A 19912-nucleotide genomic window follows, 5' to 3' on the forward strand; every position below is an offset into this window, starting at 1 on the left:
AATCAATTTTTTTAATCCGGCAAATTTTAAACTTTTTGAACGACTGAACAAAATAGGTCACTACTTTTGAAGGCCACAACATTTGAAGGCGAGATCTTCTATAGTGAGGTAAGAATTTGCTCAAGACCTAATTTCCTTTATGTGTAATTTTCTGTGCCGATGTCATAATTTCATCAAGCAAGCTTTTATTATACTATTATAGTCTTCTTCTACTTATTTTTGTATCGTCAATGTTTATATTACTATTTTTCTTTTTATACGATTTATTTTTAATCCAGGTGAATCCACCATTTTGTCTAATCGATACTCAGTTTTGTCTGCAGTACAAAAGGCACGTAACTATTACAGAAGCATTGAAACACAAGATATTGTATGTCATTTTTCCATACATTTGCAAATCGAGCGTAGATGTGTCCTGACTATATATTTAGATACGTATAGTATAAAATCCATGTTGAAACGATTTTACGAATAAAATTAGAAAAATAAACTACCAAATAAAATTCACGGTTCTTTTATTGTTTACAATTTATAACAGATCTTAAATAATTACAATAACTACTACTATTTAAAAATATATATACACGATATAAATTTGGTAATTCCAGGTGTTCATACGTATATTAATATACCTATCAGATATCCATGCGACAAATTCCCAACTATAAACAAATAATCTGTGCATAATATATACTTTATATGTAAACATTTAAACATTATATAAAATAATTTAAGAAACATGGTGTGTGTACTGTTTTACTTCAAAAATGAATGTTGATCAAGTATCAGTGGAATCCAACATAATTCCTCTTTAAATGTAATTGACTTTTAAGTTGTTATCTTATTTTTCTCATCGATTTTTGTGTGCTGAATGATCATTTCAGCGGTGAACGTGCTCGAAACATCATGACCAATTTTTTTTTTATTTTTGCACCAAGAGTATCATAAGTAGAATATCCCTAGTAGATTCGTTTTTATATTAGTCACTCTATTCATCCATACCATCTGAGCATGTTAATATGCAAAATGGATTCATTTTTTATTTTTAACTGCCTAATATTCAGTAACGTACATCACAGCTTATATTATAGATTTTACCTTTCGATTTTATTTCAAATTTTTGTATAGCATAGCATTCCTTGCTCTTCACTCCATTTATTCCTTTTTGTTACCTCTACTGAACGGATATCCATATTTATACACCTCTTTGGGTAGCGTTTGCTCTAATTATTTTTTAGTAGTTCCTACATCACCTCAGAGCGTTATAACTTGTTGTAATTAATAATGCAAGGAAGAATACAGGGTAGAAGGAGTCGCGGAAGAAGACGCATCTCCTGGTTAAACAATTTGAGAGTTTGGTTTAACTGCACTTCTGCTGACCTCTTTAGAGCAGCGGCGTCGAAAGTGCGAATTGCCATGATGGTTGCCAACCTTCTTAGAGGAGATGTAACACGAAGAAGAAGACATCACATCATCAGCACACGTTATCGAGCAAGGGATATTTCTTAAAATTCCCCAGTCTATCCATCAACTTCCATTTTTTGGTATATCAAATTATAAAGATCAATGACGCTGACCTGTACGATTTTAGTTAATTAGCCTTTGTTTATAAATAGTAATTTGTCGTCATAATACAATATTATACATAAACTGGACAATGGTAGGTTTTAATTGAATAAATTTTCAAAATTTATATTGAAAATAAACAAATTTGATAAAATCTTTGGTTTTCTATATTTTGGTAACTACTACAATATTTTGGTAAGTGTTTTTATCAAGAAAACTCAAATATGATGAGTTGATTTGTTGGTTGAAGTTCGAAACTTAGTATTCGATCATTTTACTAATATATCAAGTAATAGATGCCTTATTTTTAAAAATAAAACAAAAAAATAAAAGCATTGGGAGCATCACTTTTATCATTTTTAACTAAAAACATAAATTAACGCGAAAATATGAGTAAAAGACAAAGAAAAATTACCAATAGGATGCCGCGGAATAGTTTGCAACTTTTATTCCAAAAAATTTCGATCTCACTAAAAATAAAATAAATTACGTGTTATCTAGTCGAAAAAAAAATAGCCCAAAGAATTTTGAATATGTTTTTAATAGAGCTGTGAGAGGAAACGTAGTAAAAAACGGAAGAAGCTAACACATTGAACATCTCAGATAACACTTTTAAACACTGTATATAGAGTTAAAAAAATAATTACGGAGGCACAAGTAAGGTAAAAAAGAAGGTCTAGGAATATATGAGTCCACACCACTAATGAATAAATTCCTTGTACGGCTTTGTTTCCAGATTTCCACCCAAATTTATTTTTTTAATTATTTCATCTTGTTTTTTCATTGTTTTCTCTAAATTGTAATTAAATAAGTAACATAGATTTTATTATAGACATAATGTATGTCATGTTTTAAAAATACGAACAAACTCCACCCGTGCACAAAGATATAGATTATGATATAACCATCAAAGATATACATCCATCAAAAATAATTGAAAGGTAAGATTCCTCAACTCAGCAGATGTAAATAGCCAGCATAGCCTAGTATTTTTTAAAATAAGAATCATCGTGAAATATAACACACCCAAGAAGGCACCAACGCAATCAAAAATTAGAATCGAAGGAGTAAATATGGAATCCACGGAATACTTATACAGAAAAAGAATGTTAAAGAAGAGGTGGAAATGAAATACATGTTAGGAAACGATAGCACCGAGGAAAGCTGAGAGAAACACAAAAATAACATAATTAACCCATCAACATAAGTATTTGGAGAGAGGAAAGTAACGAACACTAACATATCAAAAAGAAAACGGTTTAAAACCATGCTTTAGAGAGGAAGTGAAGACAAAATGTGAAGAAAAGAAGAAAGCCTTTGGATAATACGGAACAAAGTGATAATAAATAACCTGAATGAAATTATAACATTAGCAGAAGAACAACATTTTAAGTCGAGAAGATCATGCAGCAACGCTATATTTATAATGAGGCAAGTGCAAGGGAAATCACTAGAAAACAACAACCTGGCATATTTATATTTTGTGAACCTTAATGAGTCATTTAACAGGGTCAAATTAAAGAAAAATCATGATAAAAACTCATATTTCAAAAAAAATAGTAGGTTCCAGAAATACACAATAGTAGGTTCCACATAATTACGAAGTTGAACCTATTTAAAGCACAGGAAGTGATGGTATTGCTGCAGAATTATTCAAATATAGAGGTGAAATATTAACGCAGAAATTAAAATTTGAAATAAATTTTATTGAGGCAAAAAAGTAACACAAAAATCTGGCAATTATAATACAAAATGACTGAATAAGAAGATAAATATGATAATGGGAGGGTATCCACGTGGCTTCAGAAATGATACAGAGGTAGTGGATCAAATATTTTCCCTAACCTTCCATGGTTCCAGTCGCATCCTGTTCTTTGACCTTAAGCTATTAGTGATTGCGGACAAATTCTCCGCGTGCCAGCCGTGTTGACTTGAAATTTTGAATGTTTGTCAAATCTTTTGGATTTTAAAATGTATGCGTATGAGGCAGAATAAGAACGTTTGCAATGTCTAATGGACAAATGCCTTCGAGACGACGACGAGAATCAAAATATTGAGTACGACGATGAGGAAGAAGAAAATAACAGAACAAATGGATGAAAAGTGATAATAGTAATACAGAAATTCCTAATAGGGAAGGTGCTAAAATGAGGGTTTCTGCTGAATAGAAAAGCTTTTCTTTCTTGGTAAAAACATAACTACTAACTGAATGAAACAAATTTCTCGAAGAAATGTTCAGAAAACTTACGCATTTTCCAGGTACTACAGAAGTTACCAAGCATTTAAAAGATGAACTTTAAGGACACCATGATAACCATTTTTGTTGAATCTACAAACAAACATATCAGACACTTGCGAGGAACGCAAAGAAAACAGACGCTTTAGAAATTCGTCCTTTTATTTGATTACTCTGTTTGGCAGGTGTATAAAAAAGTTTCAGGTTAAGCACAGACGAATTTTGGAATAAAGACGGTACAGGAGTTAAGATGTTTCGACTAAAAATGTCCAGGTACCGATGATGATGATGATTAGAGTCACGTGGATAATGAAGATTATTAGATAAATTTTGTCCCATACAAGAGATTTTTTAAATGTTTACTTTTAATTCAAAAAACGGTTACACGCCGTTTAAATATGTCACAGTAGATGAAGAATTGGAGGCATTTAGAGGTCGATGCAGTTTTAAACAGTATATACCTAATAAACCAAATAAATATGGATTAAAAATTTTTGCGATAGCAGATTCCAAAATCTTTTATACCTGCAATTTGGAGCCATATTTGGGGCAAAAACCACCACCTTGCTTCGTGATTACAAACTTACAATACTAAAAACGTGTCCCAAAAATAATAAGGGATTGTCCCATGAATTTTCTAAACCCATAAGCATACCTATTCGATCGAGCTTATTTGCTTTTCATGATGATATTACTTTGGTGTCCTATATACCAAAAAGAAAAATAAATATACTCCTCCTGTCGAGTTTACATCATGTCAATACAATTGATGAGGATTTCATGAAATCCTAAATGATCCTTGACTACAATTCTTCAAAGGGGGAGTTGGCACAGTCCACAAGTTAAGTGCTGCCTACGACTGCGCTAGGAATACTCGACGATGGCCAATGGTAATTTTTTATTTCATGCTCAATGTAGCTGATATAAACTACATGGTCCTTTTCTATTCTAATAATAACGAGATTCGTTTACCACAAAGACATTTTTTGCACAATTTAGCATTCGCTATGATGGAACCACACCTGAACGTTCGTGCTTGTCAAGCAAATATACCACGTATCATGTCAGCGAAAATAAAGGAAATCACTAAGATAGATCCTGTAAATTACTCTCGACATATTCCAGAAGGTAGTAACACAATAAAAAACAGGCCCACCAGTCACAAATGCAAAAAATGTGGAAAATTTATGTGTGGTGAACACAATGCTTTATGCTTGCCCAGATTGTTTTAAGGATAATTTTTTTGAATAGATTTAAAACATGTATATGTATTTTCTAAGTAAACATTCAAACTTTTATATTTCAATCAATTGTTTCCATTTTCAATAAATTTTTTTCCGAATGTATTTGCGATATTCCATATTTTGAAATTTTATGAGATTTTACTCAGAATAAATGCTCTATCGGTAGTTTATCATTTTCAAATAGTAACATCTACTTAAATAATTTCGGATTAATTCGAATTCGAAATAAATTTAAACCAGTAGGTTTAACACAGATATATGCGGACAAATATTTCGCGCCCCAGCCGCAGTGTCCAGATTATAAGCGCCAGCCGTGGAAGATTAAAAGAGCTGCAAATAGAACTTTTTCCTAGTGATTTTAAACAGGTATTCAAATATGATTTTTTATGAATCTTACTAGATTCTACAGAGAATCCTGCAAGATAATTTGTTTTCTTTAGCAAATTGACAAAAATTGGATAAAAAGGAGTTTGGTTTTCAATAAATATCTCGAATAGCTTGACAATAGAGTGTAAACATGTAAATATGTCAAATATGTCTGTAATAGCAGCACTTATTTCACTTTCAAATCATGTCAAATCTTCGTCTAATTTCTATTTGTATAAAATATTCTATAAAAGTCCTTCCATTTCCTTATAAAACTATATAACGTCCTAAACAATAATCAAAAATAAGAATTGTTTATAGAATTGTCTGTTAATTTGAATGTAAACTTTGACAGCTGTTTTTATCGCAGAAAACCTTTCATATCATGCCGTGTATTTTATTGTATTATATTCGAAAATATACTGGCGCGGAAAAAAGGAAAGGTACAAAAATTGCCACATTTATAAATATGGAAAAAGTCTACAACAACGTAACGATTTCACAACTAAGGAAACATACAAAATTACTCTACAAATGCAGGTCAGTAGGTCCTGAATATACCTGATAACTCTAACGAAACTGAGAAGTCTAGATCTTTTGAACTAAAACAAAGCTGTAGGTAGGGTATACATAAAATATCTTTCAGTATCGCAGTATGAAAGGCCGCAACACAATAACAACAAAATTATCAGTCCAATTTTAACCGTTAAAAACTTCTTGATTTAAATGATATCCTGTAATCTATTTACTATAGCGAATTTGGCCCAACAGTAAATGTTTAAAAGGGCAAAATGGTTGACTGTTAATAAAAATCATACTCCAAATTATTCTCGTGTTAGATAACAGTGGTACTGGCATTATCTAGAAAATAGCAACTTAAATTAACATAAATGTCAACGAACTGTAGTTTCTTCGTTCCTCCATCTTCAAGGGTAAAAAAATACGATATTTCAGCCATATTATGAAGAAAAAAAAACTATTAACTAATCATTAAAGGAATAAACAAAAAAAAAGAACAAACATGTCATTCACTTCACTATTAATGGACAAATTTTCATGGTAATAGGTGAAATAAAATTAATAACCGTAGCATCCTCCTGCTAGTCTCAATTTAGTACCGTGTGATTATTGCAAGATATAAAATGATATAAAAGATGTATCAAAGATTTTGCGAACGTATGTCGAAAGGTAAACTTGAGACCTTAAGCAAGAAAAACAAACTAAGAAGAAGGAAGAAATCTAAAAAAAGGAATGTAAAAGAATACGAAAGAAAGAAGACATGTAGGACGCCCTTTGAAACTATGGTGAGGAGTTTGATACTAGAACAGGCAACAAATTTGTCGAAGCAAAAAACCTGTAACTTAGTAATTAGCTATTGCCACAAACGAGCAGCTTACAGACTACTGTTTTGATACCGAAAAACTATGTACACAAGATAAATAATGTTAAAAACCATGTCAATTAATGTCTTCACACAAAACTCTTCTGGTAGCTTTGTTTCTTGGTGAGATAATTCCTAATCTTAATATCTCACTTATTATCTTTCTTTGTTATCGTTCCTCACTTGATTCACATGCTGTATTTAACTGTGGTCTCGTAAAACGAATGAGGTGTGTTAGCTGCAGGAGGGGAGGGAAGCGACGCTGGAATCGAAGGCGGCGGCGAACTTATGTACGGTTTTCTATCACATTGCACTGATTGCACTGAGTTGCTTGGTGGCCTCATCACTGAAACAAAAGAAATTGGCATTAAACGATGATAATCGCCTTGTATTTTTACGTGACAATGACAATAGACAAGTAAAAAATAGATAAAAGACATAAAAATAAACATAATCCTACTATACAGTGTTAATGTACACATCGTAGGACCATGCATTCTACCTGAGATGACTGACGAGGTTCAGTACATACTTCTAATCTATAACCTTGCAAAAGTAAAAGAAAATTAATTACTGTATGGGGTAATACTAAAGTCGTCAGAGACTAAAATTCCACTGAACCTCTAAAGTCAAGAGAAGAGAATGTCAATTTTAGGACCTTTCTATCGGTACATTTCCCAAATGTATGTTTGTTGGTATATTTGTTTTCTTTGTTACTATCACGTATTTGGTTTTTTTTATATTCATTTTTAGTTCATATTTTTCACAGAAACTGTTTTGTTTAGCAGTAGTTGGAGTTAAATTGATATAAGGTTAAATGCTCGAATAAATGAACTTTGATAAAATAAAGGCAGATATCGAGCACAGTTTTATTAATTAAATCTTTAAATCTGGGCAAAAAGGGCATTTCGAAACTTATATGATTCGTACGAACACTATTTTCCCAACTGATGATATGGCAGGAACCCAAGATTTTTTTTTACCCAACAGAAGTTATACAGGTAATAAATTCTTATTTATACCCACTTTTCTTCATTACTTCGTCTTTCAGATTTGTTGCCAATTAGTTTGGAAAAGTGGAAGGACTTACAACACCTTAAGCAGTTATGTGATAATGTTGCCAAACATTTTTTCGATAGCCTCGCTCACAACACAACGGAACAAGGGACAAGAGTTAGTCTTGTAAAGAAGAAAAAGGCTGCAAAAATATTTGGTAAGAAAAAATAATATAAAAAAGACAATTATTTCTATGTTTAGTAGTGGTAGTCTTAATTAATATACATAATTTTATTTTCGACTTGCATTCTTTTGGTTATTGCTTTAATGACATACACCGTTTTTGTCACTTTTTTTGTGTATTTTTGATCAAATCATCAAAAATAAAAAAAATTGAATAAACGTAACAGTCTAAGAACATTTTTATCGTTTTCATCGATAAATTATATACCCATTGAAATACATTTTGACTTAAAATTTATATTAGAACATTTTAAAATTAGTCTTGGACTTTAAAATTTACTTTTATACAAAATGAATAAAAGTGACCTTCATCGTTTTTGCCGTGTAGGCTTCATTTACAATAAATATTGACCTTAAAATATGAACATTCATAGAAAGTATTTTAATCCTCTGATATTCTTACCAATCCTCTGATACCAATCACACAGAATGAATGTTCAAAAGCAAAAGTTCTTATTTATTCTTCAAACAATTACAAAACCAATATTTCCAACTTCTTATGGGACAAATACACACAAATTAGAAATGGTTGGAAATGTTTTTAAAATTGTGACATCAGAGCTTAGGTAGTCCATTGTCAGTCAACCATTGTATTAAAGTGCGATAAAAAGAGTTATTAGTAAAATATTTTCATATTTTATAGGTACAGTCGCAGCAAGAGAGTCTATTTGTGTACCTGCCGATAGGTATACAAAATGTAAAAACGGACAATAATTTTTTATTTTGATTTTTGAAATGTTTCATAATTTTTTTTTGTACAGAAAATGTAAAAAGGAATTTACTGTCGAATACAAAAAGCACGAAAAAATGTTACAAAAATAAACACCTACAAAAACGGCTACTGAATAGAAAATTGATTGAAAATGTTACGAAATTGTAAAAAGAATAGTAAAAACAGCAATTTTGTTAATTAGTTTAGTTTTTTCTTTTTGTATTTCTTTGAAGATACAACCGATATGCCACTGACCGTATCTATGTTTTGGCAATAGCGTCTTGTACCCTATTTAATTGCCTTATTGACGGCGTTCCAAATTACTGTAGTTAAAATTTATCTGCTTAAGTAGAAAAATTCAATATTCAATATCTTCAATAGAGTTGATCCCCATAAATGTTTTAGAATACTTTTTCAAGTAATATAGTAATTCAAAGTATAACGTTTTCTTTTTATCAATAAATTTCCGAGTAGAAAGTTTCTGTGTCTTTCGCAGAAATGAGAGAAAGTGAGATTTCTTTTGGGACAGTTTGTTAAATTTTTGAGGGAACGAAAACACTTCGGTGTGAGTACTCAGAGTTAAGTCCTCCGTAAATTTCTTGAAGAGTTGTCAGTAATTCTATTTTAGAAATTACTTTAATCTAAGCTATATTTGATTTAACCTATCTATATCTATTACTACAGTTAATTGTTGGTAGTTTAGTTTGCAATTTTCAGTCAATCCGAACATTTAACAATTACGAACATTTTTAACATTTAGTAAGAACATTTATTTCATTAAAAACAGTGCGGAACTCAATTTTAAAAACAAAGTGCGGTTCGTTTGTTTGCGCAATTAGGATTTTGATTTTTTTCGTAATTCTTTAAATTTTCAATAGTATTATTTTAATTGCAATAAAAAATTTAGAGTTATCTTTATCTCGAGATAAACCCACAAACCCAGACAGTAAAGAGTGTACATTTTTTCTCCTTTATTGAATTTTCTATGTATTGAATCTATTTTCTATGTATTGTATATGTTAAAAGTATTTTTTTTTCATCGATTTATTGTTAATTTTTATATGTAGCTATAGAGCGTTTCACGTTAAGAAAATAACATTGCGGAGATAGGGCCATGTATTTCTTATGGACGATAGAAGCGCAGCGATGCCACGATGAACGAAGACAAACACGATTCAGGGTTGTAAATAATTTGTATTTTCGTTTTCACAGACATGAATTAAATTAATGTTTTTTAACGTAATTTACCAAAAGTGCCCATTCGAAACAAGAGATGAAAAGTAGGGAAAATGATTTTAATTAAATAAATAGTATTTACAAAAGATAATTTTATTTTATCTTATTTTAATTATAGTAACGACAGTTTATTTGTTTTTCGGTAAGAATATCATATATCATGAATCATAGAAATCAGTAGAAAATAGTGCTTAGTTAAATCATCCACTTTGCCGGCTATTAAAGATTTAAAAGCAAATAAACGGACCACTTGGAATGCATATATCTAATAACTAATTGCAACTTTATTTTTTTTTTTTTTTAGTTTTTTCTTAAATTTTTTATAGGTAAAAAATAATTTGTTCACTTTTAACGACTGTTTAAAAATAACAAAGCAAAATGAGCTGTACCTTTTCAAGGACTTGTCATCAGTTACCTCTCATATACTCTTTAGAATCTTTAAAAACGTGTATAAGATTTTTAAATCGATGATTTTTTCACAGATACATCAAGTACCTATAACTTCTTGATATCAACATATTCTCTCCTATGTTTTCATCTGGTTCTATCAACAGTCTTCTGATTTTGTACTGCTCACTAATTTGTTTAAAAAATACTTATACTCTTACTTTATTTTGCGATTTTACTATTTGACCAAGTCTTGTTTAATTTTCGAAAAACACAATTTGCTATTTTGAATTTATTTTATTAAATAGTTAATGCATGAATAACAGTCCAAATCTATAGTCCAAACTAATCTTTTGGCAGGCAGAACTTGCCCAAAAACGTTTAGCAAATATAACAATTTTGATAAACTTAATAGCGAAAAGCTTTTTGTTTTCGTTTTCTTTCAATTTAAACTGACAGTAACTTTCTTTTTTCTGTAATTTGAGCCTTTACTATTACTGGCACGAGACGGTGTCTAATGACTGAGATGACAGCTATTTTAGATTTACAATAGCATGTGTTTGAATGCCACACAGACTACATGTAGGGTTTTACGAGTATGTTTAATAAAGTCCTAAAAAATATTTAAATATGAATCTTTAAATACTGTATATATAATGGAAATAAATCACATTTTTGTTTAAAATTACTTCATGCTGGACGTTTCGATTTGATTTTTGCTAGTGTTTTCATTATCGAAGTTTGCTAGTATGTAGTACTTGTTTATATGTAGTTTCCATTTTGTTCTACATTTTTTTATTTACTTATTTATGACTGATTGAGTAGATATTCAGACCTTATCTTACGTTTTTATTTCTTTGTCTATTAAATACTGCCGAGGGTTTGACTCCTCTAAGAAATCTCATTTCGTTAGCTTGGTTTCTAAAGGTTTGATATCAATATAACAGAGAAGGTATGGCTATTGTCTTATAATTTTTATCCCAGTGATTGGCTATATACCATAGTTTAAATAAACTTAAAGTGAAGTGAACAACTTCTGGCGATAAAATGGAATATATTTAAAATTTAATAAAAATGAAATTGTCCTTGGAAAATGGAAAATTTCATAACATTTTAAATATATACCATTTTACACTAGAAGCTTTTCACTCCATAAGTTTATGTTTATCATTGTACCTTTTCTTGTCCAAACATGGCATCGAAAATGCGAGAAAGTGGAATCATGTCTAGGTGGAAACAAATCTTCGGAAGTTTGGAAATTCATACGAAATCTAAGGAGGGAGGACATAATTACAACAAATCTACAAACCATCAAGATCAATGCATTTAAAAGTCACTATGCCAAATAACTACGGCATTTTAAAGTAATTACTATTTTAATGGGAATAAGCCAGAATAGAAGGGTAAAGTAAGTATATTGACGTTGCAATTTGCAGCAGGTACAGCTGGAACCTAAAAAACTAATACGACTCTAAATGCGTTTTTTGTAGAGAATTGAGCAGTGTATTCTAAAGGATAAATACTTATTATATACATAATGTCACTGTCACTGCCAAATCTTAAAATTTGTCAGATAACTTATTCTGTTCAATCTCAAAAAATGGCTCCACATGCTAGCAAAGAACTAAAAGCAAGAATTGTAACGAAATTACAAGATGATTGGTCACTATCTGCCGTAGCGAACCATTTAAACGTAAGCAGAACAACAATTTTTAATATTAATAAAAGATGGAGAGAACAAGAAACTCTCGAAAGAAAGCAAGGTTCTGAAAGACCACAAATATCTACCGCTCATGAAGATCGTACGCTTTAGGAGAGATTAGAAGAGAATCCTTTTGAAGATGTGAAAACTTCAAGAATTGTCACAGTTTCCGGGAGGAAAGACAACAACTTGGCGCAGAATTAAAGGATCGCGTATTAGGTACCGAACTGCAGCAAAAAAAAAGTTCTTACACCACAACAGGAGCAATCAAGACTTATAACATTTGCTTTAAACGATCTGCTACAAAATCAAGATTTTTGGGACAGGGTAATATTTACAGATGAGAAAATTTTTCAATCTTCTAAAAAGGGCAAAATTGGGGAATATAGACCAGATAATAATAGATTTAATATGTTGATAGATATCGAGCAACTGGTCATTTTAGCGCCAATTTATGGGGATGGATTTCATCTAGGGGAATGGGAATGGTATGGCGTATTGATGGCAGGTTTGTTGGGCAGACTTATCTGAATATTCTAGAAAACATCATGTTTCCCAGTGTAGAACAGTTGTTTCCAGTAAATAATTTTATTCTTCAATAAGATTGTACTGTTCACCAACAATTATTGTCCTGTTCACACTGCAAATATAATAAACCAGTGGCTCCAGAATAACATCAAAACCTTACCATGGCCCAGCTACAGTCCAGATTTAAACTTTATTATAAAACTGTTGTATCGGCGTAATTTTATTACTCAAAATGCCGAAGAGCTCTGGCACGGCAACAGGTTTGGGAAGAGCTCTCTGAAGAATATAATTTCATAGTTCCTTTCACGCAGATGGACCGAAGACAAGCTGTTATCAATGCTGATGGAGATATTACAAAATATTAATTTTATTTTTACATACCTAAATTTAGTAGAGTTTTGGGTTTCCAGACCCTTTGCTTTCTTTTGAGAGTTTCTTGTTCTCTCCGTTTTTTATTAATAGAAAAACTGTGGTTCCGCTTATGTTAAAATGTTTTGCTGCCTCTGATAGTGCCCAGTTATCTTTTAATTTGGTTAGAATTCTTGCATGCATATATTGTTGAGTTAAATCGTTTGTTTTATTCCTTAATAATAATAAAAACAATAACAACAGCCCTATTTTATGTAAAAACTATCATTTATATACTCTTTATAAAATGCAGTAATTCCAAATTATATCAAAATTTAGACCTTAGTAATTATTACAATTTATGAATTTACATATGTAATCAATTGTTTGTTGTTTGTTTATTTCATTATTTGTCTGTCATAATAAATTTAACATAATGTCACAACAATCAAATACTAATCGTATTAGTTTTTTAGAAACCGGCTGTATATCCAGAGTGATGCAGGTAACGAGTGAAATAATAAGACAATCATGGACAGAGCACAGTATCGTAGAAGAAATTCAGCAAAAACAGCTTATTTAATACGGTCATGTAAAGTACGGGTCGGAAAAACCTACCGGTTATATAACCTAAAAGCGGTTTTTTTACTCTGCAATAATCTCTGTTATAAACGGTGGAAAACCGGATAAGTTATGGAAAAAATAATGAATTCATACTCGAGAAGCTAACAATTTTTACACAAATTTGAATAGAGTTATTCTGGTACGATAAAGTTATTCTGGGACGATTAGATAAAAAGAACGAACACCTTTTTTTAATTTTCCAGCTAATTTGTTTATATTAATTAAAAAAACTAATTAGTTCCATTTTAAAGATAGACTTAAAATGTTGTTATAAACTAGAAGATTAGAATAGACTAAAAAATTAGAATTGTTCGAGAAAAATCAATTTTTTTTACAAATGTTTAAACAAATTACATAATTCGTTTGTTAATAATATTAAAAAATTGCATAATTATAGTGTAAGCTAAAGTACAGCTGGTTCCTAAAAAACTGATAAAAAAAACTTTTTACGACTCTTAGTAAGATTTGATCATTTTGAGCAGTGTAGTTGATTGGTCTGACATTATATTATATTTATTACATAAACAAACAATTGATTACATAATTCATAAATTGTTATAATTATTAAGGTCTAAATTTTGATACTATTTTGAATTCATGCATTTTATAAAGAATATATAAATGATAGTTTTGACATAAAATAGGGTTGTAGTTATTATTTTTATTATTAAACAAACGACTTAACTCAACAGTATATTAAAGCAAGAATTGTAACCAAATTAAACAATAACTTTATCCTTTAATTCACTGAAAGGGACTATCAGAGGCAGCAAAACATTTTAACATAAGCAGAACCACAGTTTTTCTATTAATAACAAATGGAGGGAACAAGAAACGCTCGAAAGAAAGCGAGGGTCTGGAATACCAAAACTATACTAAATTTAGGTATGTAAAAATAAAATTAATATTTTGTTATATCTCCATCCAGTAATCTTCAGTCCATCTGCGTGAAAGGAACTATGAAATTGTCTTCTACAGAGAGCTCTTCCCAAACCTATTGTATACCATGACACAGCTCTTCAGCATTTTGAGGTATAAAATTACGCCGATACAACCGTTTTATAATAACTCCCCACACATTCTCGACTGGGTTTTAATCTGGACTTTAGCTGGGCTATGGTAAGGTTTCGATGTTGATATTCTGGAGCCACGGATTTAATATATTTGCAATGTGAACAGGACAATTATCTTGTTGGAGGATAAAATTGTTTTCTGGATACAACTGTTCTAAACTGGAAAAATGATGTTTTCTAGAATATTCAGATAAGTCTGCCCATCAAACCTGCCATCAATACGCCATACCATTCCCATTCCTCTAGATGAAATCCATCCCCATAAATTGGCGCTAAAATAACCAGTTGCTCGATATCTATCAACATATAGAGGATTAAATGTATTATTATCTGGTCTATATTTTCCAATTTTGCCCTTTTTAGAAGATTGAAAAATTTTCTCATAATATTACCCTGTCCCAAAAATCTTGATTTTGTAGCTGATGATTTAAAGCAAATATGTCTTGATTGCTTCTGTTGTGGTGTAAGAGCTTGTTTTTTGCTGCAGTTCGGTACCTAAGACGTGATGCTTTAATTCTGCGCTAAGTTGTTGTTTTTCTTTCCGGAAACTGTGAAATAATTCTTGTAGTTTTCGCATCTTCAAAAGGATTCTCTTCTAATCTCTCCAAAAAGTGTACGATCTTCATGAGCGATAGATATTTTTGGTCTTCCAGAACATTGCTTTCTTTCGAAAGTTTCTTGTTTTCTCCATCTTTTATTAACATTAAAAACTGTTGTTCTGCTTACGTTAAAATGGCTCGCTACTACTATCGACAGATAGTAACCAAATATCTTCTAATTTCGTTAAAATTCTTGCTTTTAGTTCTTTGCTAGCATGTAGAGCCATTTTGTGAGATTGAACAGAATAAGTTGAACAGAAAGCTGGAATATTTAGGCCACATTACCAGAGGTGCGAAATATGAGATTAAGGCTCATAATGCAAGGTAAAAGATACATAGGAAGACGAAGAATTTCCTGGCTAAGAAACCTAAGAGAGTGGTATAGCTGTAGCTCAGTAGATCTTTTCAGACCAGCTGCCAATAAGGTACGGATAGCTGTGATGATAGCCAACCTGCGATAGGAGAAGGAACTACAAGAACAAGAAGAATAAGTTTTCTGACAAATTTTAAGATTTGGCAGTGACAGTGACAGTATGTACATAATAAGAATTTTTCCTTTAAATTACACTGCCCAATTTTCTACAAAATACGCTTTAGGAGTCGTATCAGTTTTTTTAGGAACCAGCTGTAAATATGAATAAAAAAAATCTAAATCCATCCACTATATTCAGAAACTATCAGGAAATCCATCCACTAGAACTAGAAACTGACAGTATTTTTAAGTAAGCAAAAAATAGAAAAAATCGCACTTTTTCATTTAAATTATTAATAATTAAAAAAAGACACTAAAATCTCTACAGAAAACTTAACTAATTACTATTGTTCTGAAGCTATTTTCTTGTGGCATTTTAAATTAATTACTATTTAACTGGGAATAAGCCACAATTGTGGCTTATTCCCAGTTAAATAGTAATTAATTTAACTAATTACTATTTAAATGGAATTATTACTATTAATGTTTGTATTTTATTATATTAACGATTTCCGAATTAGAAATTGAAACGTCAATAAACTTTTGAACGTTTAGAATATTAAGAAAACTTAAACGTTTTCTTTATATAGGCCTATAATAACTAAAAAAAATTTCAGACATCTAGATTTGTCACAGTCCCGAACAGGGTCTTTTTTTTTCCTTGTACTAATTAGTTTGTTAAATAAGAACGATATTTCAGTAATGGCAGTTTTGTCACAATTGCTACCACTTAAGATGCATGCTCCTCAGGGATCAATATTAGGACCACCTTTGTTTCGATTATATGTAAATAGCTTGGAAAACTCTGTACAAGATCGCTATCTTCCAATGTATGCTAATGATAATACGTCTATTGTTAAACCTGATGTTTCAGACACACAAAGCACTAAGAAGAAACATCTCTCCTAAAATCTATTTTGGTCAATAATAATTATTCATCTTTATTAATAAATAAGAATAAAACGGAATAAAAAAATTAGAACAATTCTAATGCATTTTGTATTAAAAAATGATCCCGGATAAAAGAACAGAAAACTACGAAACTTGATAGTCCTGTCGTTATGAGACAAAAATGCCATTGACTCTTAAAAATCCTATAACACGCTGAATTGTGCTGATAATGTCAATTTTAGAACCAACAAAAAGACGCAATACAATTTGTCACTCCTACTGGCGATTTTGAATGTCAGTTACGCGCCCGAAATCAATTTTTTAAATAAAATTTGTATCAATTTGACGGTAAAAATTCGATACCTTTTGATTAGAGTGTCCTATCGACAAAAATTAAAATGCGTTTTAAAGGAGAAGAGTGCAGCTTTCGAATGCAGTTTTTGAGTTTTGCTAAAAGTTAAGTCAATTTTATAAAGCTGTTAATAAATAAACATTGCGCGATTTTTGCATCAATAAAATTTATCATTTTCATTGACCAATAGCTGTGGAATTTTCATTGTTATATTTTATATTCGATGTAAAACATTTAAAACTGCTTAGTCTGAATTCTTCAGCTACAAATTCTACCCAATGCCGTCTTCGTGGAAACATTTCCCGTGATGTGAAATTGTTTGAACTGTGAAAGTTTACCTAAATTGATCGTTTTTAAATCATATTTCAATTTAAATGCCTCATATTTGTTGTCTAAAGTTAATATTGAAATTTTATGTTATAGGTTTTGAAGATTAGGCTTCAACACGTTCCGCGCGGATGGCATACATGTGAGCCACACGGTGCCTGTATGCCATTGATTATACACATTTTTATTAATAAATAATTTTCAGTTCAAAATTTAAGTCTCATGATCGGACATCCGCAAGCAATGTGTTAATAATATTAATTCCACAGTTATCGGTCAATGGAAGTTTTTATTGGTCTCAAGAGAATTGTAAAAAAATGGCAAAAATCGTGCGATGTTTATTTATTTAACCGCTTTATAGAAACTGACATCATTTGCGGCAAAACGCAAACTAAAACTGCACTCTTCACCTTTAAAACGCATTTTGAATTTTGTCGATAAGACACTCTGATCAAAAGATATCGAATTTTTACCGTCGAGTTGATAGAAATTCTATTTAAAAAATTATTCATTTGACTGACATTCAACATCGCCGGTCGCTTTAAGCATTGTTTCGGAGAGAACGGTTTATTCTACACAAAAATGCTAATAAATATATTTGTACAAAATTATCTCAGCTACATTTCTTTTGTGAAACATTTTTCTACCGGTGGGTGTAGAGATCTTGTGTGGGGTGAAAAAAATTAGATTCTTAGCAAAATACAGCTTGTTAATCTTGTTTTTACGATCAAATCTCTAACGACTGAACTAAACGAATTGAGAACAAATACGATATTGGAACATTTCAAACAACTAATATAATAAGATCTATTTTAACGAGGAGAAGACAGCAATTACATTAAAAAGAAATAAAAAAGAATTTATAAAATAACTTTTTGAATGCGAAACCTTAAGATATCTATAATATGACAAGTATTCATGAACTTTGAAAGCAAAAAAAAAAAAGATAAGCTAGAGTTTATTTCAACATAACTTACTCATAGCTTTTATTTCATATCTATCACATATATTTCAACATAACTTATACATAGCTTTTAATTAAAGGCGAGATTTTAACGGTTATTTTATAATTCACGGTGTATTCTGTACAATATAATATATTAATTAAATGTGGAAAGAACTGAGCACAAAAAAATAAAGAAGTTAATCTGCACTTATTTCAGTGTAACCAAATTCACACGATATATTTGCGATAATTCAAATAATTTATTGATAACAGATTTTGATAGAGATAGAACAAGAACAAGAGAAGTCAAGTTACTTTATAATTCATGACATATTCTTAACAACTGTATAGTAATAATAAACTGTTTGTAATACGCAACTTGTCATTACTATATATTAAATGAAAATAATAAAAAAATTCAAGTATATAAGTAAATATAAATGATAATATATTGAAATATATAATAGGTAAAAAAACTGAGTAGTAAAAACGTAACAATTAAAAGAGCTTACTGTTTTCTGAAGACGACGAGCTGATTCCTCCATAGGGGTAGTAATTTTCATTCAACACAGGCGATGAACCTTCTTGTCCGTCGTTGATTGGGCTCAAAGGAGCTTTCATATACGTACTAGAAATCGTACTATCTGAATATGAAGGTAACAGTCCAGTAGCACCGCTCCATTCTCTATCACATTGCTGCTGGTACATAGAAGGGTATTCGTAGCTCCCGTAGTGCGATGCTGAGACACTAGGAACTTGAGGAGTACCGTTGTATGAACAGGTGTTGTAATCTTGAGTTATAAGTGATTGATGATCGTAGGAAGCAGCTTGGTTGACGATATTAGCCATATTATTAGTAAAGAACGAACCTGGATGATACTGCGGCTTCATAGCTTGGCATTTTCTCCGAAATCCTCGCGGTCGCCGCCGGAAAGAGCCTTCTTCGAACATAAACTCACTAGCAGGATCGATCGTCCAATAATGTCCTTTTCCTGGTCTTCCCAAGCCTTTGGGTAGTTTTATAAAGCACTCGTTGAGCGAAAGATTGTGTCTCACTGAGTTCTTCCATCCTTGATACGAACCCCTGAAGAACGGGAACCTTTGTTGTAAGAAAGTGTATATTTCACTTAAAGTTAGTCGTTTCGTAGGTGAATGTTGAATAGCCATAACTATCAGCGCTATATAGGAGTACGGTGGTTTTTCCTGCCGTCGTATTCCCGATTTTTTTTCTGTACTAGTTGGTTTAGTGTCAGCTTCATGTTGGGTGGTTTCAGGCTGAGACGTCTGGGGTTGTTCGTTGGCCAAAATAACGCTCGTGTGGTTCTGGTGCAAGTGTAACTGATGTAGATGCTGTTGTATATTGATGTTTTGATGCACAACTGGACTTGCCGCACTCTCCGTTAACTCCTTCATTATAAATTAAACATTTACACTTACAAAACTAAACAATTTAAATTTTCGTCTTTATATTACAAACATTTGATACTCGTAACGACTGTATACATAAATATTGTATATATACAGTAAGTTTATATACAAACGGGCCCGATTTTATATACAAAACTCGAAAATTTGAATGATACTGTTCGCGTAGAAGTTGGAGAGCCGTCTGTGAGTAAAGATGTGTTGTTTAGGATGTGGTCTTAGCTTAGAGGATGATGATACAGGCGGGGACTAAGTTTG

At 31.1% G+C, this 19912-nt stretch overlaps 1 protein-coding gene across 1 annotated transcript; it reads right to left on the reverse strand.

Moving 5' to 3' along the window:
- Positions 1–498: 498 nt before the first annotated feature.
- On the reverse strand, positions 499–19642 carry LOC140440391 (uncharacterized). The gene is made up of 2 exons (XM_072530864.1): positions 18742–19642; positions 499–7139 (listed from the first exon to the last, which is right to left on the reverse strand). The coding sequence occupies exons 1-2, from the start codon at positions 19640–19642 to the stop codon at positions 6982–6984; spliced, it is 1059 nt and encodes a 352-aa protein (XP_072386965.1). The 3' UTR covers positions 499–6981.
- Between the last annotated feature and the right edge of the window lie 270 nt (positions 19643–19912).

Source organism: Diabrotica undecimpunctata, chromosome 4 (assembly GCF_040954645.1).
Source record: "Diabrotica undecimpunctata isolate CICGRU chromosome 4, icDiaUnde3, whole genome shotgun sequence".
NCBI lineage: Eukaryota > Metazoa > Arthropoda > Insecta > Coleoptera > Chrysomelidae > Diabrotica > Diabrotica undecimpunctata.